Source organism: Anolis sagrei, chromosome 11 (genome assembly GCF_037176765.1).
Source record: "Anolis sagrei isolate rAnoSag1 chromosome 11, rAnoSag1.mat, whole genome shotgun sequence".
Classification (NCBI taxonomy): domain Eukaryota; kingdom Metazoa; phylum Chordata; class Lepidosauria; order Squamata; family Dactyloidae; genus Anolis; species Anolis sagrei.
This window is the reverse complement of record NC_090031.1, coordinates 21,931,365-21,952,872: the sequence shown is the minus strand read 5'-3', so window position 1 is coordinate 21,952,872 and position 21,508 is coordinate 21,931,365. Positions and strand designations below refer to the sequence as shown.

Here is a 21,508-nt window from a genome sequence, read left to right as displayed (position 1 = left end):
GAGGACATGCATACAGTGCAGCGCTGCCAAAGCAAGAGCCGTGCACATGCACGATTGCAGTGACATTATTTTGAAGAGGAACACAAGATCGGGAAGCCGATATTGCGGGGAAACAAGCGGCTGGGGCTGCCAAGCACTATCCAGGGAGTTGTGCCTGAAAAGACCAGCCTGTGCCAAGAGGGAGGCTTGTTTGTCGACATGGAGCGTTAAAGAGCAGCCGCCTTGCTGTTTCCGAGGTCAGCAGCTGGCTCCCTCCAGGCAGGAGCCTTGCCAGACATGGTCCACCCCCCACCCTTCGCTTCCCCTTGGAGTGCCTGGAAACAGCTCTGTGGAAAAGGAAGAAGGGAGTAGACAGACTAGCCTAGGAGGAGAAAGGGAGAAGCATACTGTTCTGTCCCGTCCTGGGCCTGTAAAGAATTTCCTTTAGAACAGGACGTGCAACCTTTGCCCAGTGGGAAGCCAGGGGGCCCAAAGAGAAGTTCTCAGAGGTTTTCCACCACAAATAGTCTTTAGATGGCTTGTGAAGTATAACAAAGTCTTTATTCGTATGTCAGTAGAAAAAGGAAAAACAAGGAGGCGATAGGACCTCTTCAAGGAGAAGATGGGGCAATGCTGACAGGGGATAGGGAACAGGCAGAACTACTTAATGCCTTCTTTGCCTCGGTCTTCTCACAAAAAGAAAGTCATCTTCAACCTCAGCAAGATGGAGTGGATGAGGGATTGGAGGACATCCAACCTCAAATTGAGAAACAAGTCATCCAGGAATGCCTGGCTGCTCTAAATGAGTTCAAGTCCCCAGGGCCAGATCAACTACACCCCAGAGTATTGAAGGAACTAGCGGAAGTCATTTCGGAACCATTGGCAACCATCTTTGAGAGTTCTTGGAGAACGGGAGAAGTTCCAGCAGATTGGAGGAGGGCCAATGTGGTCCCAATCTTCAAGAAGGGAAAAAAGGAGGACCCAAACAACTACGGTCCGGTCAGCCTCACGTCGATACCGGGCAAGATTCTGGAAAAGATTGTTACGGAAGTGGTCTGCAAACACTTAGAAACAAATGCGATCATCGCTAATAGTCAACATGGATTTATCAAAAACAAGTCATGCCAGACTGATCTGATCTCTTTCTTCGATAGAGTTACAAGCTGGGTAGATGCGGGGAATGCCGTGGATGTAGCGTACCTGGATTTCAGTAAGGCCTTCAACAAGGTCCCCCATGACCTTCTGGCAAGGAAACTAGTCCAACGTGGGCTAGGCAAAACTACGGTGAGGTGGATCTGTAATTGGTTAAATGGACGAACCCAGAGGGTGATGCTCACTAATGCTTCCTCTTCATCTTGGAAAGAAGTGACAAGTGGAGTGCCGCAGGGTTCCGTCCTGGGCCCGGTCCTGTTCAGGATCTTTATTAACGACTTAGATGAAGGGCTAGAAAGCAGGATCATCAAGTTTGCAGATGACACCAAATTGGGAGGGATAGCCAATAGTCCAGAGGACAGGAGCAGGATTCAAAACGATCTTGACAGATTAGAGAGATGGGCCAAAACTAACAACATGAAGTTCAACAGTAACAAATGCAAGATACTCCACTTTGGCAGGAAAAACAAAATGCAAAGATACAGAATGGGGGACGCCTGGCTCGAAAGCAGTACGTGTGAAAAAGATCTTGGAGTCCTCGTGGACAACAAGTTAAACACGAGCCAACAATGTGATGTGGCGGCAAAAAAAGCCAATGAGATTTTGGCCTGCATCAACAGGAGCATAGTGTCTAGATCTAAGGAAGTAATGCTACCCCTCTATTCTGCTTTGGTTAGACCACATCTGGAATATTGTGTCCAATTCTGGGCACCACAATTCAAGAGAGATATTGACAAGCTGGAATGTGTCCAGAGGAGGGCGACTAAAATGATCAAGGGTCTGGAGAACAAGCCCTATGAGGAGTGGCTTAAGGAGCTGAGCATGTTTAGCCTGAAGAAGAGAAGGCTGAGAGGGGATATGATAGCCATGTATAAATATGTGAGAGGAAGCCACAGGGAGGAGGGAGAAAGCTTGTTTCCTGCTTCCTTGGAGACTAGGATGCGGAACAATGGCTTCAAACAACAAGAGAGGAGATTCCATCTGAACATGAGGAAGAACTTCCTGATTGTGAGAGCCGTTCAGCAGTGGAACTCTCTGCCCCGGAGTGTGGTGGAGGCTCCTTCTTTGGAAGCTTTTAAACAGAGGATGGCTGGCCATCTGTCAGGGGTGATTTGAATGCAATATTCCTGCTTCTTGGCAGAATGGGGTTGGACTGGATGGCCCATGAGGTCTCTTCCAACTCTTTGATTCTATGAGTTGCATCTGCCAAGTAGGAAAATAAGGTACCACCTTAAAAGTGTGGGGAGGCTAAATTAACTGATTTATGAGGCCATAAAGAAGACTCCAGGAAAGCATTCGGAAAGCATGCGGGGAATGCGGAAGTGCTTCATCAGCGTCGCAGATGGACGATGAAAGCGACAGCTCCCCTGGCGGCCAGAAAAAAGTTAAATAGCCTCTGTGTATGTCTGTATATGTTTGTATGTCAAAAATTGGCATTGAATGTTTGCCATATTTGTGTACACTGTAATCCACCCCTGCGAGGTGAGTAGGGCGGAATATAAAAGCTGTAAATAAATAAATAAATAAATATTACATCTGCCCCAAGTGTAAACAGATCACTCACATGGAACAGAGGATCCAACAACTCGAGGACCGTATTAAGACCCTTAAGGACATTCAGGAACTTGAGCTGTTCTTAGACACCACACACCACACTGTCCTAGACACGCAGCCCATATCACCCCAACAATATAGGGAGGCTCAAGAGGAGATCACTTCAGATGTGGACAACCCTCAGGCTTGGAGAAATGTCACCCTTAGAAAGAGACATAGGACCTGGAAGCCTGCTCAGAATACTTCTGCTCAGCTGCAGTTACACAATAGATTCCAAATTCTCACACAACTATCACTTGACCAAGAAATACGACATATTGGGGAAGACCAGAATGGTTTGGATACTGATCAGTGGCTCATCCTTGATCAGTGTACGGGGGATAGCCCTGACTGGGACGATACTTCACAACTTTCACCCTTACACAATCACGCGGGTGTACCTTCCCCAACCATAGACCAGGTGCAACAGGAACACATACAGAAGAACGACAGGCTCTACCACTATTCACTTTTCCACATACTTGCCAGACAATTGGATACATTTCTGCCAACGATGAACACGTTTTCTGAAGCCGTCACTGAAGAAGTCGACACTCTATTTCTGCAACCAGCATCTCACAGTTCTCTCATCCTGGGTATCCATCATGCACAGATCTTCCGATAGCCAATAATGTGACCCACATGTTCTTGTTTCCAGGCCTGGAGTGCAACATTGTCCGCCTTTGACTATACAGGCTGGGTTATATGGGAGCCATAGTCCGAAAAAAGCCAAGGGATCCAATTTTGGGAGCCATAGTTTTGGGGGAGATTTTGAGGGAAACCAAAACACACTTTGATGCCATGAATCCAAACAATCCCTTCTATCCAAACGCTAATGATGAAGCCGAACCATCGCCTCACATTTACAGGGGCATCTTCCTTCTATTTTGCATAATCCAAACGGTGGAAGGGAAAAGTACAGCTGTGTAAAAATAGCAGCCATGGCCATATGCTAACTGTGTGTGTGTGTTTTTTTCCCCACTGATGTCTCTCAATCATTCCTCAAACTTCTCTCCCTTCCTGTTTCCCTCGCCGCCTCCCCACATTTCCACAATTCCGACTCTTTGCTTCCTTTGCCAATTTTTTGGCATCGCTCAAATGCAATTTCAGGTTTTGTTGCATCCTTCAAGATTATCAACAGCTGCTAATGAACACACACACACACACCAAGAATCTTGGCTGCTTAATGAACAGAAAGGAGGGGAGGGGAGAGATATACGAGGGTTGAATGAAAAGTAATGCCTCCACCTTCGTTACTAGGCTTTGGATGGGAATATTTTAATAAATCAAACGCAGAAATAATCCTTAGAATGTGCTCTTTAACTACCACTATTTACTTTTCCACATAATCACCAGACAATTGGATACATTTCTGCCAACAATGAACAAGTTTTCTGACGCCGTCACAGAAGAAGATGTGTGCTGGTACATCTGTACCAGGAGCTCCAACTTTATTTTCTTTCTATAAAGTGTTTGCATGCATTCCAAAGTTTCAGGGATTCTGCAAAAAGGTGGCTTCCTTTGGTTTGCAGTCATAGGGCAAGCCACCTGTCTATCATTGTTAAGTTTGGATCCACTCCTTGTCCCAGGGACATGGGAAGGGAAAGGAACGATTTTAGTTAGTCTTACAGAAGGAAACCAAGCTATAGGATCTGGAATAGCTTCACCCGCAGAAAGAATTCCGGGGGGAAACAGTCCCAAAGCTCTGGCAGGGAGCTCACAGCCTCTCAGCCTTACAGAATCTGAGGGAAAGAGCCCTGAAAGTTCTTGAGAAATTCCAGAAGGAAAACAGCCTTACAGACCCAAAGAACTCCAGCGGGAGAATATCCAAGCCTTTGCTTGTTTGACGCAGTTTGAATCCGGTAGTAGATCCCACATCAGTGAGGCTTAGATCAGTGGGAGAGGTTAAAAAAGGGTTTTGCTCTTAAAGTGAAAGAACAGTTAACGAAGAGAGTTGCCTGACCCTTGTGGACAAGATTAAGGAAGCCACCAGTTGATTTAAAGCCTTGAAGCATTTGTTTGACTCATTGAAGATTTGAGAAATATCTGTTTAATTTGTTCAATAATAAAGGACTTTGTTTAACCTTTCAAGCCATCTAAAGACCATTTCTTCAGGAAAATCCTTGAGGGCCTCTTTCGTGGTGCCCTGGCTTCCCGCTGGGCACAAGGTGCATTACAGGCCCAGTGCATGACAGAACAAGTTGACACTCTGTTTCTGCAACCAGCGTCTCACAGTGCTCTCATCCTGGGTACCCATCGTCCACAGATCTTCTGATAGCCAAGCAAAGCAATAATGTGACCCACATGTTCTTGTGAAATGCCAAAATTCTGGGCACCACAATTGCAGGGAGATGTTGACAAGCTGGAATGTTTCCAGAGGAGGGTGACTAAAATGATCAAAGGCCTGGAAAGCTCACAACAACCCAGAATGGGGTCAGACTGGATGGCCCAAGAGGTCTCTTCCAACTGTAGGATTTTATGAGGGTTGAATGAAAAGTAATACCTCTACCTTCATAACTCCTCGGCGGATGGCAGTACTGGTATGCGGCAGGTACTGGCTGATTCAGTAGACTCTCCTCTGCAGTTCCATTTTGGCAGGAAGCCATAGCATTGAATGGTTGTGTTGTTAAAGTGCGAAGTATGGAACCCTGCGCAGACGGTTGGTCAATGCGACTTAAGCAACATGTAGTCATTGAATTCTTGACAGCAGAAGGTGTCACCTCAAAGGAGATTCATTAGAGAATGCAAGCTGTTGATGGTGATTGTGTTGATGTGAGTACTGTGCGTCGTTGGGCGAGTAAGTTTAAAGATGTTGAGGTGGGAACATCTGACTTGTGTGACAAAAAGTTGGACGTCCTGTGACAGCAACCACCGAATTTCACAAGCAAAAGGTTGATGGACGATCGTCGTATCACTCAGAGAGAAATTTCAAGCATAATCGGCATTTCATAAGAATGTTAGGGTAACATTATTGCTTTGTTTGGCTATCAGAAGATCTGTGCATGATGGGTACCCAGGATGCTGATGCCTGAAATTTATTTTATTTATTTGTCGTATCAGGGCAACCAGTCAATTATATTACATTTCTAACAGAACAAAGCAAACAAACAGACAAAATACAAAATTTGTGAGTTTGGTAGTTGATTAAATGTCCTTTGACCAGTATCTGGCCACTTGGAGTGCTTCTGGTGCTGCGCAAGAAGGTCCTCCATTGTGCATGTGGCTGGGCTCAGGTTGCATTGCAGCAGGTTGTCAGTGGTTTGCTCGCACGTCAAGGATTCCACTTTGTAGCCCCATTTCTGAAGGTTGGCTCTGCATCTTGTGGTGCCAGAGCACAGTCTGGTCAGCGCCTTCCAAGTCGCCCACTCCTCTGTGCGCCCAGGGGGGAGTCTCTCATTTGGTATCAGCCACTGATTGAGGTTCTGGGTTTGAGCCTGCCACTTTTGGACTCTCGCTTGCTGAGGTGTTCCAGCGAGTGTCTCTGTAGATCTTAGAAAACTATTTCTAGATTTAAGTCGTTGACGTGCTGGCTGATACTCAAACAGGGGATGGGCTGGAGATGTCACTGCCTTGGTCCTTTCACTATTGGCTGCTACTTCCCGGCGGATGTCAGGTGGTGCAATTGATACCTGAAATGTAGTGTAATTGATACCTGAAATGAAAGAGCACAGACTTGAACCTTCAGAGACTCAATCTCACCACTGTACGGCATCCTCCATACAGTCCAGATTTAGCACGGTCTGACTTCTATCTGTTCCTGATAATGAAAGAAGATCTGCGGGGACATCATTATGCTTCTGATGAAGACATTGAGAGAACCGTGAGACGCTGGTTGCGGAAACAGAGTGTCGACTTCTTCCATGACAGCTCCAGAAAATGTGTTCATCGTTGGCAGAAATATATCCAATTGTCTGGTGATCAGGGGCGGCTCGTCCATTATGCGAAGTAAGCGGTCGCAGAACACTTTTTTTTGCCAGGGGCGCAGAGGCGCCTCTGTAAATGCCCCTCAACCGCCACTTGAGGAGTGCCCACTCAGCTCACAACAGCCCTAGCAGTCCGGGGGGAGCCTCGGCTTTCTTGCCTCGGTGCCGGGCGATCCTCTTCCCAAAGGGGCCTGGCCCTTGAGCCTTGCCTAGCCCCTCTCGTTCCTGCTCCACCCAGCCACCAGGTGCACGAGCAGAGCCGGTGCTCAATCGTTCTCCGCGTTCGATCCCTTCCCCATGACCGGCTCCCTTTCCTGATCCCCCAGCGCTCCACCTGCCTCCTCTCCTCTCCCCAATCCGTGGGTGGGGCAAGGGGCGGAGCCGTCATGCCTGGCCCGCTTCAGGTCCAGAGGAGTGTCTGAAGACCCCAATGTGCGCACCAAAAGTCGCCTCTTCTCCTGACTTTCTCTTCAGCCATTGAGACCAAGAGAGAGAGAGAGAGGGGGAGCCCTCCGGCTGGAGGTATCTCCCACCTCCGCTCCCTCCTTTGTTTTTGCGCCTACCTTCAGGAAAGGTGGGCATCTCCACCTCTGCCTCTGTCTCTCTCTTTTGGTCCCAATGGCTGAGGAGAAAGTCAGGAGAAGAGGTGACTTTTGGTGCACAGGCCGCGATCTTCAGGCATGCCTCCGGATCCAAAGCAGGCCAGGCAAGGGAGCAAGTGCGGCAAGTGTAGTTACTGGGATGTATAGTTCACCTACAATCAAAGAGCATTCTGAACTTCACCAATGATGGAATTCAACCAAATATGGCACACAGAACTCCCATGACGAACAGAAAATATATATCAATGATTGGTTGGGGGGGGGGGGGCATAATACTGTTTACCATTGAGAATTACCTAGGGCCGCCTCTGCTGGTGATTATGTGGAAAAGTGATTAGAGAACATTCAAAGGATTATTTCTGCATTTGATTTATTAAAATATTCCCATCCAAACCCAATTCTAATCAAGGTGAAAGAAGAAAGCGCAAAAGCCGGGTTGCAGCTAAACGTCAAAAAAACCAAGATTATGGCAACAAGAATGATTGACAACTGGAAAATAGAGGGAGAAACCGTGGAGGCCGTGACAGACTTTGTATTTCTAGGTGCAAAGATTACTGCAGATGCAGACTGTGGCCAGGAAATCAGAAGACGCTTACTTCTTGGGAGGAGAGCAATGTCCAGTCTCGATAAAATAGTGAAGAGTAGAGACATCACACTGGCAACAAAGATCCGCCTAGTCAAAGCCATGGTATTCCCTGTAGTAACCTACGGATGTGAGAGCTGGACCTTAGGGAAGGCTGAGCGAAGGAAGATCGATGCTTTTGAGCTGTGGTGTTGGAGGAAAGTGCTGAGAGTGCCTTGGACTGCGAGAAGATCCATCCAGTTCATCCTCCAGGAAATAAAGCCCGACTGCTCACTGGAGGGAAAGATACTAGAGACAAAGTTGAAGTACTTTGGCCACATCATGAGGAGACAGGAAAGCCTAGAGAAGACAATTATGCTGGGGAAAGTGGAAGGCAAAAGGAAGAGGGGCCGACCAAGGGCAAGATGGATGGATGGCATCCTTGAAGTGACTGGACTGACCTTGAGGGAGCTGGGGGTGGTTACAGCTGACAGGGAGCTCTGGCGTAGGCTGGTCCATGAGGTCACGAAGAGTCGGAGACGACTGAACGAATGAACAACAACAACAAACCCAATTAACGAAGACGGAGGCATTACTTTTCATTCAACCCTCGTATGATTCTACTGGTCTACTGAAAGAAAAGAGATGTGAAAACCTATGAATAAGAAGGCACATCATACAGAAAGTAGAAGAAAATGTGGATGCCCAAGCAATGTGAGTGGGTGAGCAAAGAGGAAGTGGTCAACCCGAGGAATCCGGAATGAGAACCCCTTTAAAGGGATGGATGCTCCCAGCCACCATCGCAGAAGGGTTGTGTGCTTGTACGCCTGCCTGCCTTCAATCCCAGGCAGCTTTCAAAGATGCAAACTAATTCTCAGCAGATCTCCTAATGGAAGAAAACTCACCAAAACAGACATCCGCACCTGGTGTGCTACGAAGCATTTAATTCCCAGTCGGCCTTTTGCTGGTCCGCTCCCTCTGCTTCCCAGATGCACATTTCCTCTGCGATTCATGGGCTTTCGTTTCCCTTTCCCAGCTGACATTTAGACTCACGATGCCTTCTCCAAGGAAAAGGTGTCGGGTGTTTTGTTTTTGCTTTGCTTTTTGATCCCATACTCCAAGGAAAGTTCAGAGGGAAACGAATTACTGACATTTTTGAAAAACGTGCCACCTCTAAAGCTGTAGGCATTTATTATTCTCCACCTAAGCTACGACCTATGGGGGAAAAACCCAGCACCCAGCTGGAACGCCTCACAATTGTGCCACCCACAAACACACACACCTTTTGGCATCTTTCCTTGTGAGAATGTCAGCAAGGAGCCCAAACCAGTTGGCTATGAAGCACTGGGATCCGATCCCTATGGGGTCAGGACACAAACCTATATGCAATGGGGTCCCTGACAGAATGGGACCACGTGATCATCAAGGCACGATCATCAAGTTTGCAAACGACACCCAATTGGGAGGGATAGCCAATACTCCAGAGGCAGGATCAGAATTCAAAACGATCTTGACAGATTGGAGAGATGGGCCAAAACTAGCAAAATGAAGTTCAACAGTGACAAATGTAAGATACTCCACTTTCGCAGAAAAAACGAAATGCAAAGATACAGAATGGGGGACAATGCCTGGCTTGAGAGCAGGACATGTGAAAAAGATCTTGGAGTCCTCGTGGACAACATGCTAAACATGAGCCAACAATGTGATGTGGCAGCAAAAAAAGCCAATGGGATTTTGGCCTGCATTAATAGGAGCATAGTGTCTAGATCTAGGGAAGTCATGCTACTGCTCTATTCCGCTTTGGTTAGACCACACCTGGAATATTGTGTCCAATTCTGGGCACCACAATTCAAGAGAGATATTGACAAGCTGGAATGTGTCCAGAGGAGGGCGGCTGAAATGATCAAGGGTCTGGAGAACAAACCTATGAGGAGCGGCTTAAGGAGCTGGGCATGTTTAGCCTGAAGAAGAGAAGGCTGAGAGGAGATATGATAGCCATGTATAAATATGTGAGAGGAAGCCACAGGGAGGAGGGAGAAAGCTTGTTTTCTGCTTCTTTGGAGACTAGGATGCGAAACAATGGCTTCAAACTACAAGAAAGGAGATTCCATCTGAACATGAGGAAGAACTTCCTGACTGTGAGAGCCATTCAGCAGTGGAACTCTCTGCCCCGGAGTGTGGTAGAGGCTCCTTCTTTGGAAGTTTGTAAACAGAGGCTGGATGGCCATCTGTCAGGGGTGATTTGAATGCAATATTCCTGCTTCTTGGCAGGGGGTTGGACTGGATGGCCCATGAGGTCTCTTCCAACTCTTTGATTCTATGATTCTATGTGTACAAGTAATTCCTCCAAAAGATGCTTGGGAGTCAGCTGCATTAAAATCAGTCATGAGTTCGAAGCCAGCCCAGGTCGGAGTGAGCTTCCGACCATTTGTCTACCTTGCTGTATGTTGCATACCAGGACAGGAAAAGCCCTCTGACTTTAAACACTACACTGTTGGATGGAAAACAATCCTTTTATTGAAGATAATTAAAAAGTAAAAAAAGGTAAAGGTAGTCCCCTGACATTAAGTCCAGTCATGTCTGACTCTGGGGTGTGGTGCTCATCTCCATTTCTAAGCCGAAGAGCCAGCGTTGTCCGTAGACACCTCCAAGGTCATGTGGCCGGCATGACTGCATGGAGCGCTGTTACCTTCCCGCCGGAGTGGTACCTATTGATCTACTCACATTTGCATGTTTTCGAACTGCTAGGTTGGCAGAAGCTAGGGCTGACAGCGGAAGCTCACGCCGCTCCCTGGAATCGAACCTGCGACCTTTCGATCAACAAGCTCAGCAGCTCAGTGCTTTAACCCCATAATTAAAAAGTAGTAAGGTAAAAAAGCACTTTAAAGAAATAGGTAAATCCAATCAGGTAGGAAGATAAGCAGGAACAAAGTAGTCCAAGGTAATAGTCCAGCAAAGTCCATAAAAACAAAGTCAAAACTTCCCAAATAAAATGCAAAAAATCAGGAAACACGAACCCAAAGGCATAAATATAGAGCATAAAATCCAAGAATCAAAACCATGAAACAAAAGCACTTAAAGCATGAATTTCCCAAGCAAAACTTCCATGAACAAGAACGAGATCTTGACTTGATTCCAAACGATGCTTCATCTGACTACATATCCTGTACTTGGGACTTTTATCTCCTTGTTAACTAAGTCTCTAGCGTTCAGAAATCGGTTTTGTTTTAACTGAGAATTTCTTATCTTTTTTTTTCTTGGAGTCTGGTAGACCGCCGAAGCCACTGTTCAGCTCTCCTGTTTTGACTGATCTCCTCCCATCCATCTATTTGCTCATTCTCTCTGCTTATTAATCAGAGTAACAATAACAATGGGTTGGCCACATGTAAAGGGTAAAACAATTAAAGCCTCCACCACACTCCGGGGCAGAGAGTTCCACTGCTGAATGGCTCTCACAGGAAGTTCTTCCTCATGTTCAGATGGAATCTCCTCCCTTGTAAACTTAGAATCATAGAATCAAAGAGTTGGAAGAGACCTCATGGGCCATCCAGTCCAACCCCCTGCCAAGAAGCAGGAATATTGCATTCAAAGCACCCCTGACGGATGGCCATCCAGCCTCCAAAGAAGGAGCCTCCACCACACTCCGGAGCAGAGAGTTCCACTGCTGAACGGCTCTCACAGTCAGGACCTAGCAGTTCGAAAACATGCAAATGTGAGTAGATCAATAGGTACCGTTCCAGCGGGAAGGTAACGGTGCTCCATACAGTCATGCTGGCCACATGACCTTGGAGGTGTCTATGGACAACGACGGCTCTTTGGCTTAGAAATAGAGATGAGCACCAACCCCCAGAGTCAGACATGCAGGGGCGGCTCGTCCATTACGCAAAGTAAGCGGTTGCAGAACACTTTTTTTGCCAGGGGTGCAGAGGCGCCTCTGTAAATGCCCCTCGACTGCCATTTGAGGAGCTCCCCCTCAGCTCACAACAACCCTAGCAGTCTGGGGGGAGCCTCGGCTTTCTTGCCTCGATGCCGGGCGATCCTCTCCCCAAAGAGGCCGGGCCCTTGAGCCTCGCCTAGCCCCTCTCGTTCCTGCTCCACCTGGCCACCGGGTGCGCAAGTAGAGCTGGCACTCAATCGTTCTCCGCGTTCTATCCCTTCCCCATGACCTGATTGCCCGGCGCTCCACCCGCCTCTTCTCCTCTCCCCAATCCGCAGGTGGGCCAAGGGGCAGAGCCGCCGCGTCTGACCCGCTTCGGGTCCGGAGGCGTGTCTGAAGACCCCAGCGTGAGCACCAAAAGTCGCCTCTTCTCCTTACTTTCTCTTCAGCCATTGGGACCAAGAGAGAGAGAGAGAGAGAGAGAGAGAGAGAGAGCCCCTCCGGCTGGAGGTATCTCCCACCTCCGCTCCCTCCTTTGTTTTTGCGCCTACCTTCAGGAAAGGTGGGCATCTCCACCTCTCTCTCTCTCTCTCTCTCTCTCTCTCTCGGTCCCAATGGCTGAGGAGAAAGTCAGGAGAAGAGGCGACTTGTGCACACGCCGGGGTCTTCAGGCACGCCTCCGGACCCAAAGCGGGCCAGGCAAGGGAGCAAGTGCGGCAAGTGTAGTTACTGGGATGTATAGTTCACTTACAATCAAAGAGCATTCTGAACTCCACCAATGATGAAATTGAACCAAATATGGCACACAGAACTCCCACGACGAACAGAATATATATATATATATATATATATATATATATATATATAAATGATTGGTTGTTTGCTTACCATTGAAAATTACTTAGGGCCGCCTCTGGGGAAATAGACCTTGACATATGCGAGTTGTAGTTACTGGGATGTATAGTTCACCTACAATCAAAGAGCATTCTGAACTCCACCAATGATGGAATTGAACCAAATATGACACACAGAACTCCCACGACGAACAGAAAATATATATCAATGATTGTTGGGGGGGGGGGGGGGGCAAAATACTGTTTGTTTACCGTTGAAAATTACCTAGGGCCGCCTCTGCAGACATGATTGGACTTAATGTCAGGGGACAACCTTTACCTATGTATATATCTTAGGTCCTTGTGGGTTTTTTCGGGCTATAGGGCCATGTTCTAGAGGCATTTCTCCTGACGTTTCGCCTGCATCTATGGCAAGCATCCTCAGAGGTAGAGGTATGGCAAGCATCCTCACTAGAGGTATGGCAAGCATCCTCACTACCTCTGAGGATGCTTGCCATAGATGCAGGCGAAACGTCAGGAGAAATGCCTCTAGAACAGTGGTTCTCAACCTGGGGGTCGGGACCCCTGGAGGGGTCGCGGGAGGGTGCCAGAGGGGTCACCAAAGACCATCACAGATAGTATTTTCTGTTGATCATGGGAGTTCTGGTTGGGAAGTTTGGCCTAATTCAGAAAGCTCTTTGGTTGTAGGTGAACTATAAATCCCAACAACTACAACTCCCAAACATCAAAGTCTATTTCTCCCAAACTCCACCAGTGTTCACATTTGGGCATATTGAATGTTCGTGCCAAGTTTGATCCAGATCCATCATTGTTTGAGTCCACAGTGCTCTCTGGATGTAGGCAAACTACAACTCCAAAACTCAAGGTCAATGCCCTCCAAACCCTTCCAGTATTTTCCGTTGGTCATGGGAGTTCTGTGTGCCAAGTTTGGTCCAATTCTATTGTTGGTAGAGTTCCGAATGCTCTTTGAATGTAGGTGAACTATAAATCCCAGCAACTACAACTCCCAAACATCAAAGTCTATTTCCTCCAAACTCCACCAGTGTTCACATTTGGGCATATTGAATATTCGTGCCAAGTTTGATCCAGATCCATCATTGTTTGAGTCCACAGTGCTCTCTGGATGTAGGCGAACTACAACTCCAAAATTCAAGGTCAATACCCTCCAAACCCTTCCAGTATTTTCCCTTGGTCATGGGAGTTCTGTGTGTCAAGTTTGGTCCAATTCTATCATTGGTAGAGTTCAGAATGCTCTTTGAATGTAGGTGAACTATAAATCCCAGCAACTACAACTCCCAAACATCAAAGTCTATTTCCTCCAAACTCCACCAGTGTTCACATTTGGGCATATTGAATATTCGTGCCAAGTTTGATCCAGATCCATCATTGTTTGAGTCCACAGTGCTCTCTGGATGTAGGCGAACTACAACTCCAAAACTCAAGGTCAATGCCCTCCAAACCCTTCCAGTATTTTCCGTTGGTTATGGGAGTTCTGTGTGCCAAGTTTGGTCCAATTCTATTGTTGGTAGAGTTCCGAATGCTCTTTGAATGTAGGTGAACTATAAATCCCAGCAACTACAACTCCCAAACATAAAAGTCTATTTCTCCCAAACTCCACCAGTGTTCACATTTGGGCATATTGAATGTTCGTGCCAAGTTTGATCCAGATCCATCATTGTTTGAGTCCACAGTGCTCTCTGGATGTAGGCGAACTACAACTCCAAAATTCAAGGTCAATACCCTCCAAACCCTTCCAGTATTTTCCCTTGGTCATGGGAGTTCTGTGTGTCAAGTTTGGTCCAATTCTATCATTGGTAGAGTTCCGAATGCTCTTTGAATGTAGGTGAACTATAAATCCCAGCAACTACAACTCCCAAATGACAAAATCAATCCTCCCATCCCAACCCCACCAGTATTCAAATTCGGGCATATTGGGTATTTGTGCCAAATTTGGTCCAGTGAATGAGAATATCATATCAGATATTTACATAATGATTCATAACAGTAGCAAAATTACAATTATGAAGTAGCAATGAAAATAATGTAACGGTTGGGGGTCACCACTACATGAGGAACTGTACTAAGGGGTCGTGGCATTAGGAACGTTGAGAACCCCTGCTCTAGAACATGGCCCTATAGCCCGAAAAAACCCACAAGAACCTAGTGATTCCAGCCATGAAAGCCTTCGACAATATATATATCTTGTAAGATGCTCTGAGTCGCCTTCGGGGTGAGAAGATCTGCGTACGAATGTCGTAAGTAAATAAATGAATAAAATATATGTAAATACATTGACAAAGACACCCCACGGAGCCATCTAAGCGTGCAACAGGCATGCAAGGAGGCACCTCTGTTTTGCACACACACTCTCCAAAGAAATACATGCAACTGGTGTCTCTTTGGAAGAACGGAGAGCTTCCATGGAAAGGGGGAAGCCCCAAAAATTGGTTTTTTTTCCTTGTGAATACGTTCGTCTAGCAGAGAGACGGCGGTCACGCCATCTCTCCCGCTGCAGTGGTGGGTGTGTGGCTTTGGCCGCGTTCAAGTGCTCAGCCCACCCAAGGTGGTCGGCGGTGGCGCGGTGACATTGAGACACCGGAGTCGGAAGGGACACAATGGTGCGGGGCTCTCGAAGCGGAAAGCTCAAGGAACGAAAAACGAGGGATGAATGGAATCGCTTAAGATGTTTTGGACCGCAGAGGTGACAGTCGCAGGGTTCCCCCGCGCAAAGGTAAAGCACGCAAGCACGCATACAAATCAACACACGCTGAGAATGACAGGAAGGCTTCTCTGTCGCAGTGTTTTGCAACAGGAAAAAATGTCTAGAAAGAGAAAGGTGCAAATGGTAAGAAAGGTTAAGGTCAAAACCAGCTCTGATGCTAAAAATGGGATTTTGTCCAACATCAATACGAGCATAGTGTCTAGATTCAGGGAAGTCATGCTCCCCATGCTCTATTGGATAGACCACACCTGGAATATTGTGTCCAATTCTGGGCACCACAATTGAAGAGAGATATTGACAAGCTGGGAAGTGTCCAGAGGATGGCAGCTAAAATAATCAAGGGTCTGGAGAACAAGCCCTATGAGGAGCGGCTTAAAGAGCTGAGCGAAAGCAAAGACCCATCTCATATCTGGGGAGAGAGGTGATGCTAGTAATATAAAAGGTAAAGGTAAAGGTAGTCCCCTGACATAAAGTCCAGTCATGTCTGACTCTGGGGTGTGGTGCTCATCTCCATTTCTAAGCCGAAGAGCCAGCGTTGTCCGTAGACACCTCCAAGGTCATGTGGCCGGCATGACTGCATGGAGCGCCGTTACCTTCCTGCCGGAGCGGTACCTATTGATCTACTCACATTTGCATGTTTTCGAACTGCTAGGTTGGCAGAAGCTAGGGCTGACAGCGGAAGCTCACGCCGCTCCCCGGAATCGAACCTGCGACCTTTCAATCAACAAGCTCAGCAGCTCAGTGCTTTAACCCACTGCGCCACCGGGGGCTCCTGCTAGTAATATATAATACTGATATTGTACTATGCAAATAATTTAATATATTGTATGTATATATGTCTTGTAAGCCGCTCTGAGTCTGCTTCGGGTTGAGAAGGGCAGCATAGAAATGTCATAAATAAATAAATAAACTAAAATGATCAAGGGTCTGGAGAACAAGCCCTATGAGGAGCGGCTTAAAGAGCTGGGCATGTTTAGCCTGAAGAAGAGAAGGCTGAGAGGAGACATGATAGCCATGTATAAGTATGTGAGGGGAAGTATAGTGTTTAGATCCAGAGGCCATGCTATCACTCTATTCTGCCTTGGTTAGATCATACTTGGAATACTTTGTCCAGTTCTGGGCACCACAACTGAAGGGAGATGTTGACAAGCGGGAAGGTGTCCAGAGGAGGGCGACTAAAATAATCAAGGGTCTGGAGAGCAATCCCTATGAGGAGCGGCTTAAAGAGCTGGGCATGTTTAGTCTGAAGAAGAGAAGGTTGAGAGGAGACATGACAGCCATGTATAAATATGTGAGATGTAAGGGGGATATTGACTCTAAGCTGGAATGCGTCCAGAGGAGGGTGACTCAAATGATTAAGGGTCTGGAGAACAAGCCCTATGAGGAGCGGCTTAAAGAGCTGGGCATGTTTAGCCTGAAGAAGAGAAGGCTGAGAGCAGACATGATAGCCATGTATACAAATGTGAGATGTAAGGGAGATATTGACTCTAAATTGGAATGTGTCCAGAGGAGGGCGACTAAAATAATCAAGGGTCTGGAGAGCAAGCCCTATGAGGAGCGGCTTAAAGAGCTGGGCATGTTTCGCCTGAAGAAGAGAAGGCTGAGAGGAGACATGACAGCCATGTATAAATATGTAAGGGGGATGTTGACTCTAAGCTGGAATGCGTCCAGAGGAGGGCGACTCAAATGAGCAAGGGTCTGGAGAACAAGCCCTATGAGGAGTGGTTTAAAGAGCTGGGCATGTTTCACCTGAAGAAGAGAAGGCTGAGAGCAGACATGATGAGGGCCATGTATAAATATGTGAGAGGAAGTCATCGGGAGGAGTGAGCAAACTTGTTTTCTTCTGCCCTGGAGACTAGGACATGGAGCAATGGCTTCAAAATACAAGAAAGGAGATTCCCCCTGAACATGAGGAAGAGCTTCCTGACTGTGAGAGCTGTTCAGCAGTGGAACTCTCTGCCCCAGAGTGTGTAGAGGCTCCTTCTTTGGAAGCTTTTAAACAGAGGCTGGATGGCCATCTGTTGGGGGTGCTTTGAATACAATTTTCCTGCTTCTTGGCAGAATTGGCTTGGACTGGATGGCCCACGAGGTCTCTCCCAACTCTAGGATTCTATGATTCTATTCTATGAGAACTGTTCAGCAGTGGAACTCTCTGAGTCTACAAGACACCAAAGACGGATCGGCAGGGGCTCTGCAAGTCTCCAGAATGCTGTGCCTGTCTGCATTTTGCAAGCTTCGGAGCGTTTGCACAGTCCTCTCCCAACGGGGCTCTGCTGCTTGTTGTTTCCTTTCCCTCAATGCCTGCATTCATTCAAACCTTTGAAACCCTCTCCAACCTTGTCCATGCTGAATAGATTAGAATTGGACTCAAACTACAAGGAAGGAGGCAACCACGGCTTGGCTTGCCTCTCCGCAGATGTGGGCCAGGTGTGCGTTTGCACAAGTTCTGGAGTCACGTCTCAGACTGTATGCTTGTCCACAATGCCCTGCCTCATGTACACAGGAAGAATTGTTGGAGGCTACAGACAATGCCGTTGCTGTTGCCCGTTTTTGGTCAAAGGATATTTAGAGGTTACTTTCCTTAGGCGATCCCTCGTTGGCCGAGTAGGATACTCTTCCAAGACCAGGGTCCGTAGGTAATTTTCAACGGTAAGCAAATAGTATTTTGGTGCCCCCCCCCCCCCCAACCAATCACTGAAATATATTTTCTGTTCGTCATGGAAGTTCTGTGTGCCATATTTGGTTCAATTCCATCATTGGTGGAGTTCAGAATGGTCTTTGATTGTAGGTGAACTATACATCCCAATAACTACAACTCGCATATGTCAAGGTCTATTTTCCCCCAAGAGCGCCCCTGGGCAAAATCAACTATACTGCAAATGTTTACTTTGCATAATGGTTGAGCCACCCCTGTCCGTAGGTGACTGTGGAGTCCTATTCTTGACCTGCATCTTCTCCCACAGTAAGGGCATTGGTTTCCAGGTGGAAGGCGGTCTCAGTTGGGATTGGCATGACACACCTTCCTCTTGGCACGTTTCTCTCTTTCGCCCTCCATTCCTACTTCTTCAAATTCTGCAGCACTGCTAGTCACAGCTGACCTCCAGCTGGAGTGCTCAAGGGCCAGGGCTTTGAGCTTGCAGCACTGCCTAATTTGGAAGAAGTCAGCAATGCCATCAGCCAACAAAAAAATAACAAAGCCAGCGGACCTGATGGGATCCCTGCTGAAATTTTTAAAGAGGGAGGACTTGAGCTGACACAACAACTCCAGGGCTTCCCAGTTCTTAGTGTTTATACCAGAGTTTTTAAGGTTGGCTTTGAGCCCATCTTTCAATCTCTTTTCCTGGAGGTTACAGGCAATGCCGTTGCTGTTGCCCGTTTTTAGTCAAGAGATATTTAGCCGCCTGTGCTCCAACTATTTTTATACTAATTAATGCAATGCTTTTGATATGAAATGGTGGTAGAGGCTCCTTCTTTGGAAGCTTTTAAACAGAGGCTGGATGGCCATCTGTCAGGGGTGATTTGAATGCAATATTCCTGCTTCTTGGAAAATTGGACTGGATGGCCCATGAGGTCTCTTCCAACTCTAGGATTCTATGATTCTACAGGAGGGACGGAGCTGATGATACCTCAGTGGGAAGCGAGTTCAACAAGTGGGGAGCCACAGCCAAGAAGGCCCTGTCTCTTGTCCCCACCAGACGTATTAGGAGCCCCCAGTGGCGCAGTAGGTTAAACCCTGTGCCGGTAGGACTAAAGACCGACAGGTCGCAGGTTCGAATCTGGGGAGAGGCGGATGAGCTCCCTCTGTCAGCTCCAGCTCCTCATACGGGGACATGAGAGAAGCCTCCCACAAGGATGATAAAAACATTACAATCATCCTGGCGTCCCCTGGGCAACGTCATTGCAGACGGCCAATTCTCTCACACCAGAAGCGACTTGCAGTTGCTCAAGTTGCTCCTGACATGACAAAACCAGACGTATTTGCGATGCTGGCGGGAGCGAGAGCAGGGCCTCACCGGGGATGTAGAGGGAGATGTGTTTGGACAGAACCGTATAGGACTTTATTTTGGCACCCCCGCCCCCCCAAACCAGGTCAAAACCAGCACTATGAATTGAGCTCGGAAGTGGACCAGCTGGCACAACAAGGAGGTGGTATGCTCCCAGTATGTCGCCCGTTGGACTAGTTGTAATTCCCGAACAGTCTTCAACGGCAGCCCCACGACCTCTATGGACCGGCGAACCCTAATCCGAATCAAGGGCAATCGTCTGGCTACTACAACTCCCAAACAACCAACCACCCAAGAGAAGACTTTGGCCACTTACTGCAGTCGTCGGATTCGTATCCATCTGCATCCACCGCCTCCTCCTCTTGTTTGACAGGCGGCTTGGCGGGCTGCTCCACCGGCTCCGTCCCATACGCCCCGAAAAGTTGGTCCACGTCCTCGTCATCTTCCCGGGGGGCTGTTTCCGAGGGGCTGACCGTGGCCTGGCTGGACGAAGAGCGCAGGCTGTTGCTCCGGCTGACCGTGGCTGGGAGGCCACGGGGAAAACGAGGAAAGTAATCCGAGATCTGCTTGATGGGGCGAATGGGTCCAGGGCAGACGTCAATGGCCATGTGTTCTTGGATGCTGATTGTGGTTTTCTCTCCTTTTCGGAGTGTCATGCATACAGCGCCCGAAGGGAATGCCCTGCCAGGAAGGAAAAAAAACTGCAGACGGAGAGGTGGCCCCGGTCAAGGATGCCTGCAATGACGAGGAGAAAGCAGTGGCAGGCCAAAAGGAGAGTTTCCCGTGGCACCTCGGCTGGCTCAGATCGTCCTCGGAGTCACCGTTGATCCGTTCATAGTGTTGGTTCGCTCGCTGGCTGCGTGTCTGCGAATTGAGAGAAGGAGAGAGAGAGAGAGAGAGGGAGGGAGAGAAAACGACACGGATAAGAGGCAGGGGGTGGGCAAGCGGGTGATGTCACCAGCTAGCAACAAAGCACAAATGAACGCAGCAGAGGAATTAAAAGGCTGGGGCAGGTGGGCAGCGGAGGTCTCCGCTGTTGTGATCTTCCCCAGACCACTGAGATCCTTGCCAATGACTGATCAAGACCAAACTTGGCACAGAGAGTCCCCGTGAACCAATCTACATCCTGGTGTACTTTCGAGGAGGACAGACCATGGATGATAGGCTGGGGCAGGTGGGCAGCGCAGGTCTCCGCTGTTGTGATCTTCCTGAGACCACTGAGACCCTTGCCAATGACTGATCAAGACCAAACTTGGCACAGAGAGTCCCCGTGAACCAATCTACATCCTGGTGTACTTTCGAGGAGGACAGACCATGGATGATAGGCTGGGGCAGGTGGGCAGCGCAGGTCTCCGCTGTTGTGATCTTCCTGAGACCACTGAGACCCTTGCCAATGACTGATCAAGACCAAACTTGGCACAGAGAGTCCCCGTGAACCAATCTACATCCTGGTGTACTTTCGAGGAGGATAGACCATGGATGATAGGCTGGGGCAGGTGGGCAGCGGAGGTCTCCGCTGTTGTGATCTTCCCCAGACCACTGAGACCCTTGCCAATGACTGATCAAGACCAAACTTGGCACAGAGAGTCCCCGTGAACCAATCTACATCCTGGTGTACTTTCGAGGAGGACAGACCATGGATGATAGGCTGGGGCAGGTGGGCAGCGGAGGTCTCCGCTGTTGTGATCTTCCCCAGACCACTGAGACCCTTGCCAATGACTGATCAAGACCAAACTTGGCACAGAGACTCCCCGTGAACCAATCTACATCCTGGTGTACTTTCGAGGAGGATAGACCATGGATAATAGGCTGGGGCAGGTGGGCAGCGGAGGTCTCCGCTGTTGTGATCTTCCTCAGGCCACTGAGACCCTTGCCAATGACTGATCAAGACCAAACTTGGCACAGAGAGTCCCTGTGAACCAATCTACATCCTGGTGTACTTTCGAGGAGGATAGACCATGGATGATAGGCTGGGGCAGGTGGGCAGCGGAGGTCTCCGCTGTTGTGATCTTCCCCAGACCACTGAGACCCTTGCCAATGACTGATCAAGACCAAACTTGGCACAGAGAGTCCCCGTGAACCAATCTACATCCTGGTGTACTTTCGAGGAGGATAGACCATGGATGATAGGCTGGGGCAGGTGGGCAGCGGAGGTCTCCGCTGTTGTGATCTTCCCCAGACCACTGAGACCCTTGCCAATGACTGATCAAGACCAAACTTGGCACAGAGAGTCCCCGTGA

The 21,508-nt window shown here is 48.2% G+C and overlaps 1 protein-coding gene across 2 annotated transcripts in view; it reads right to left on the bottom strand.

Moving 5' to 3' along the window:
* The window catches only part of DOC2B (double C2 domain beta), a 210,921-nt gene extending 190,650 nt beyond the window's left edge, over positions 1-20,271 (bottom strand). For both annotated transcript variants that reach the window (XM_060757050.2, XM_060757051.2), the window contains exon 1: positions 19,585-20,271. In XM_060757050.2, the coding sequence (XP_060613033.2) occupies positions 19,585-19,924 (340 nt within the window). In that variant the 5' untranslated portion in view covers positions 19,925-20,271. The remainder of the gene's footprint in view (positions 1-19,584) is intronic.
* Positions 20,272-21,508: the final 1,237 nt, after the last annotated feature.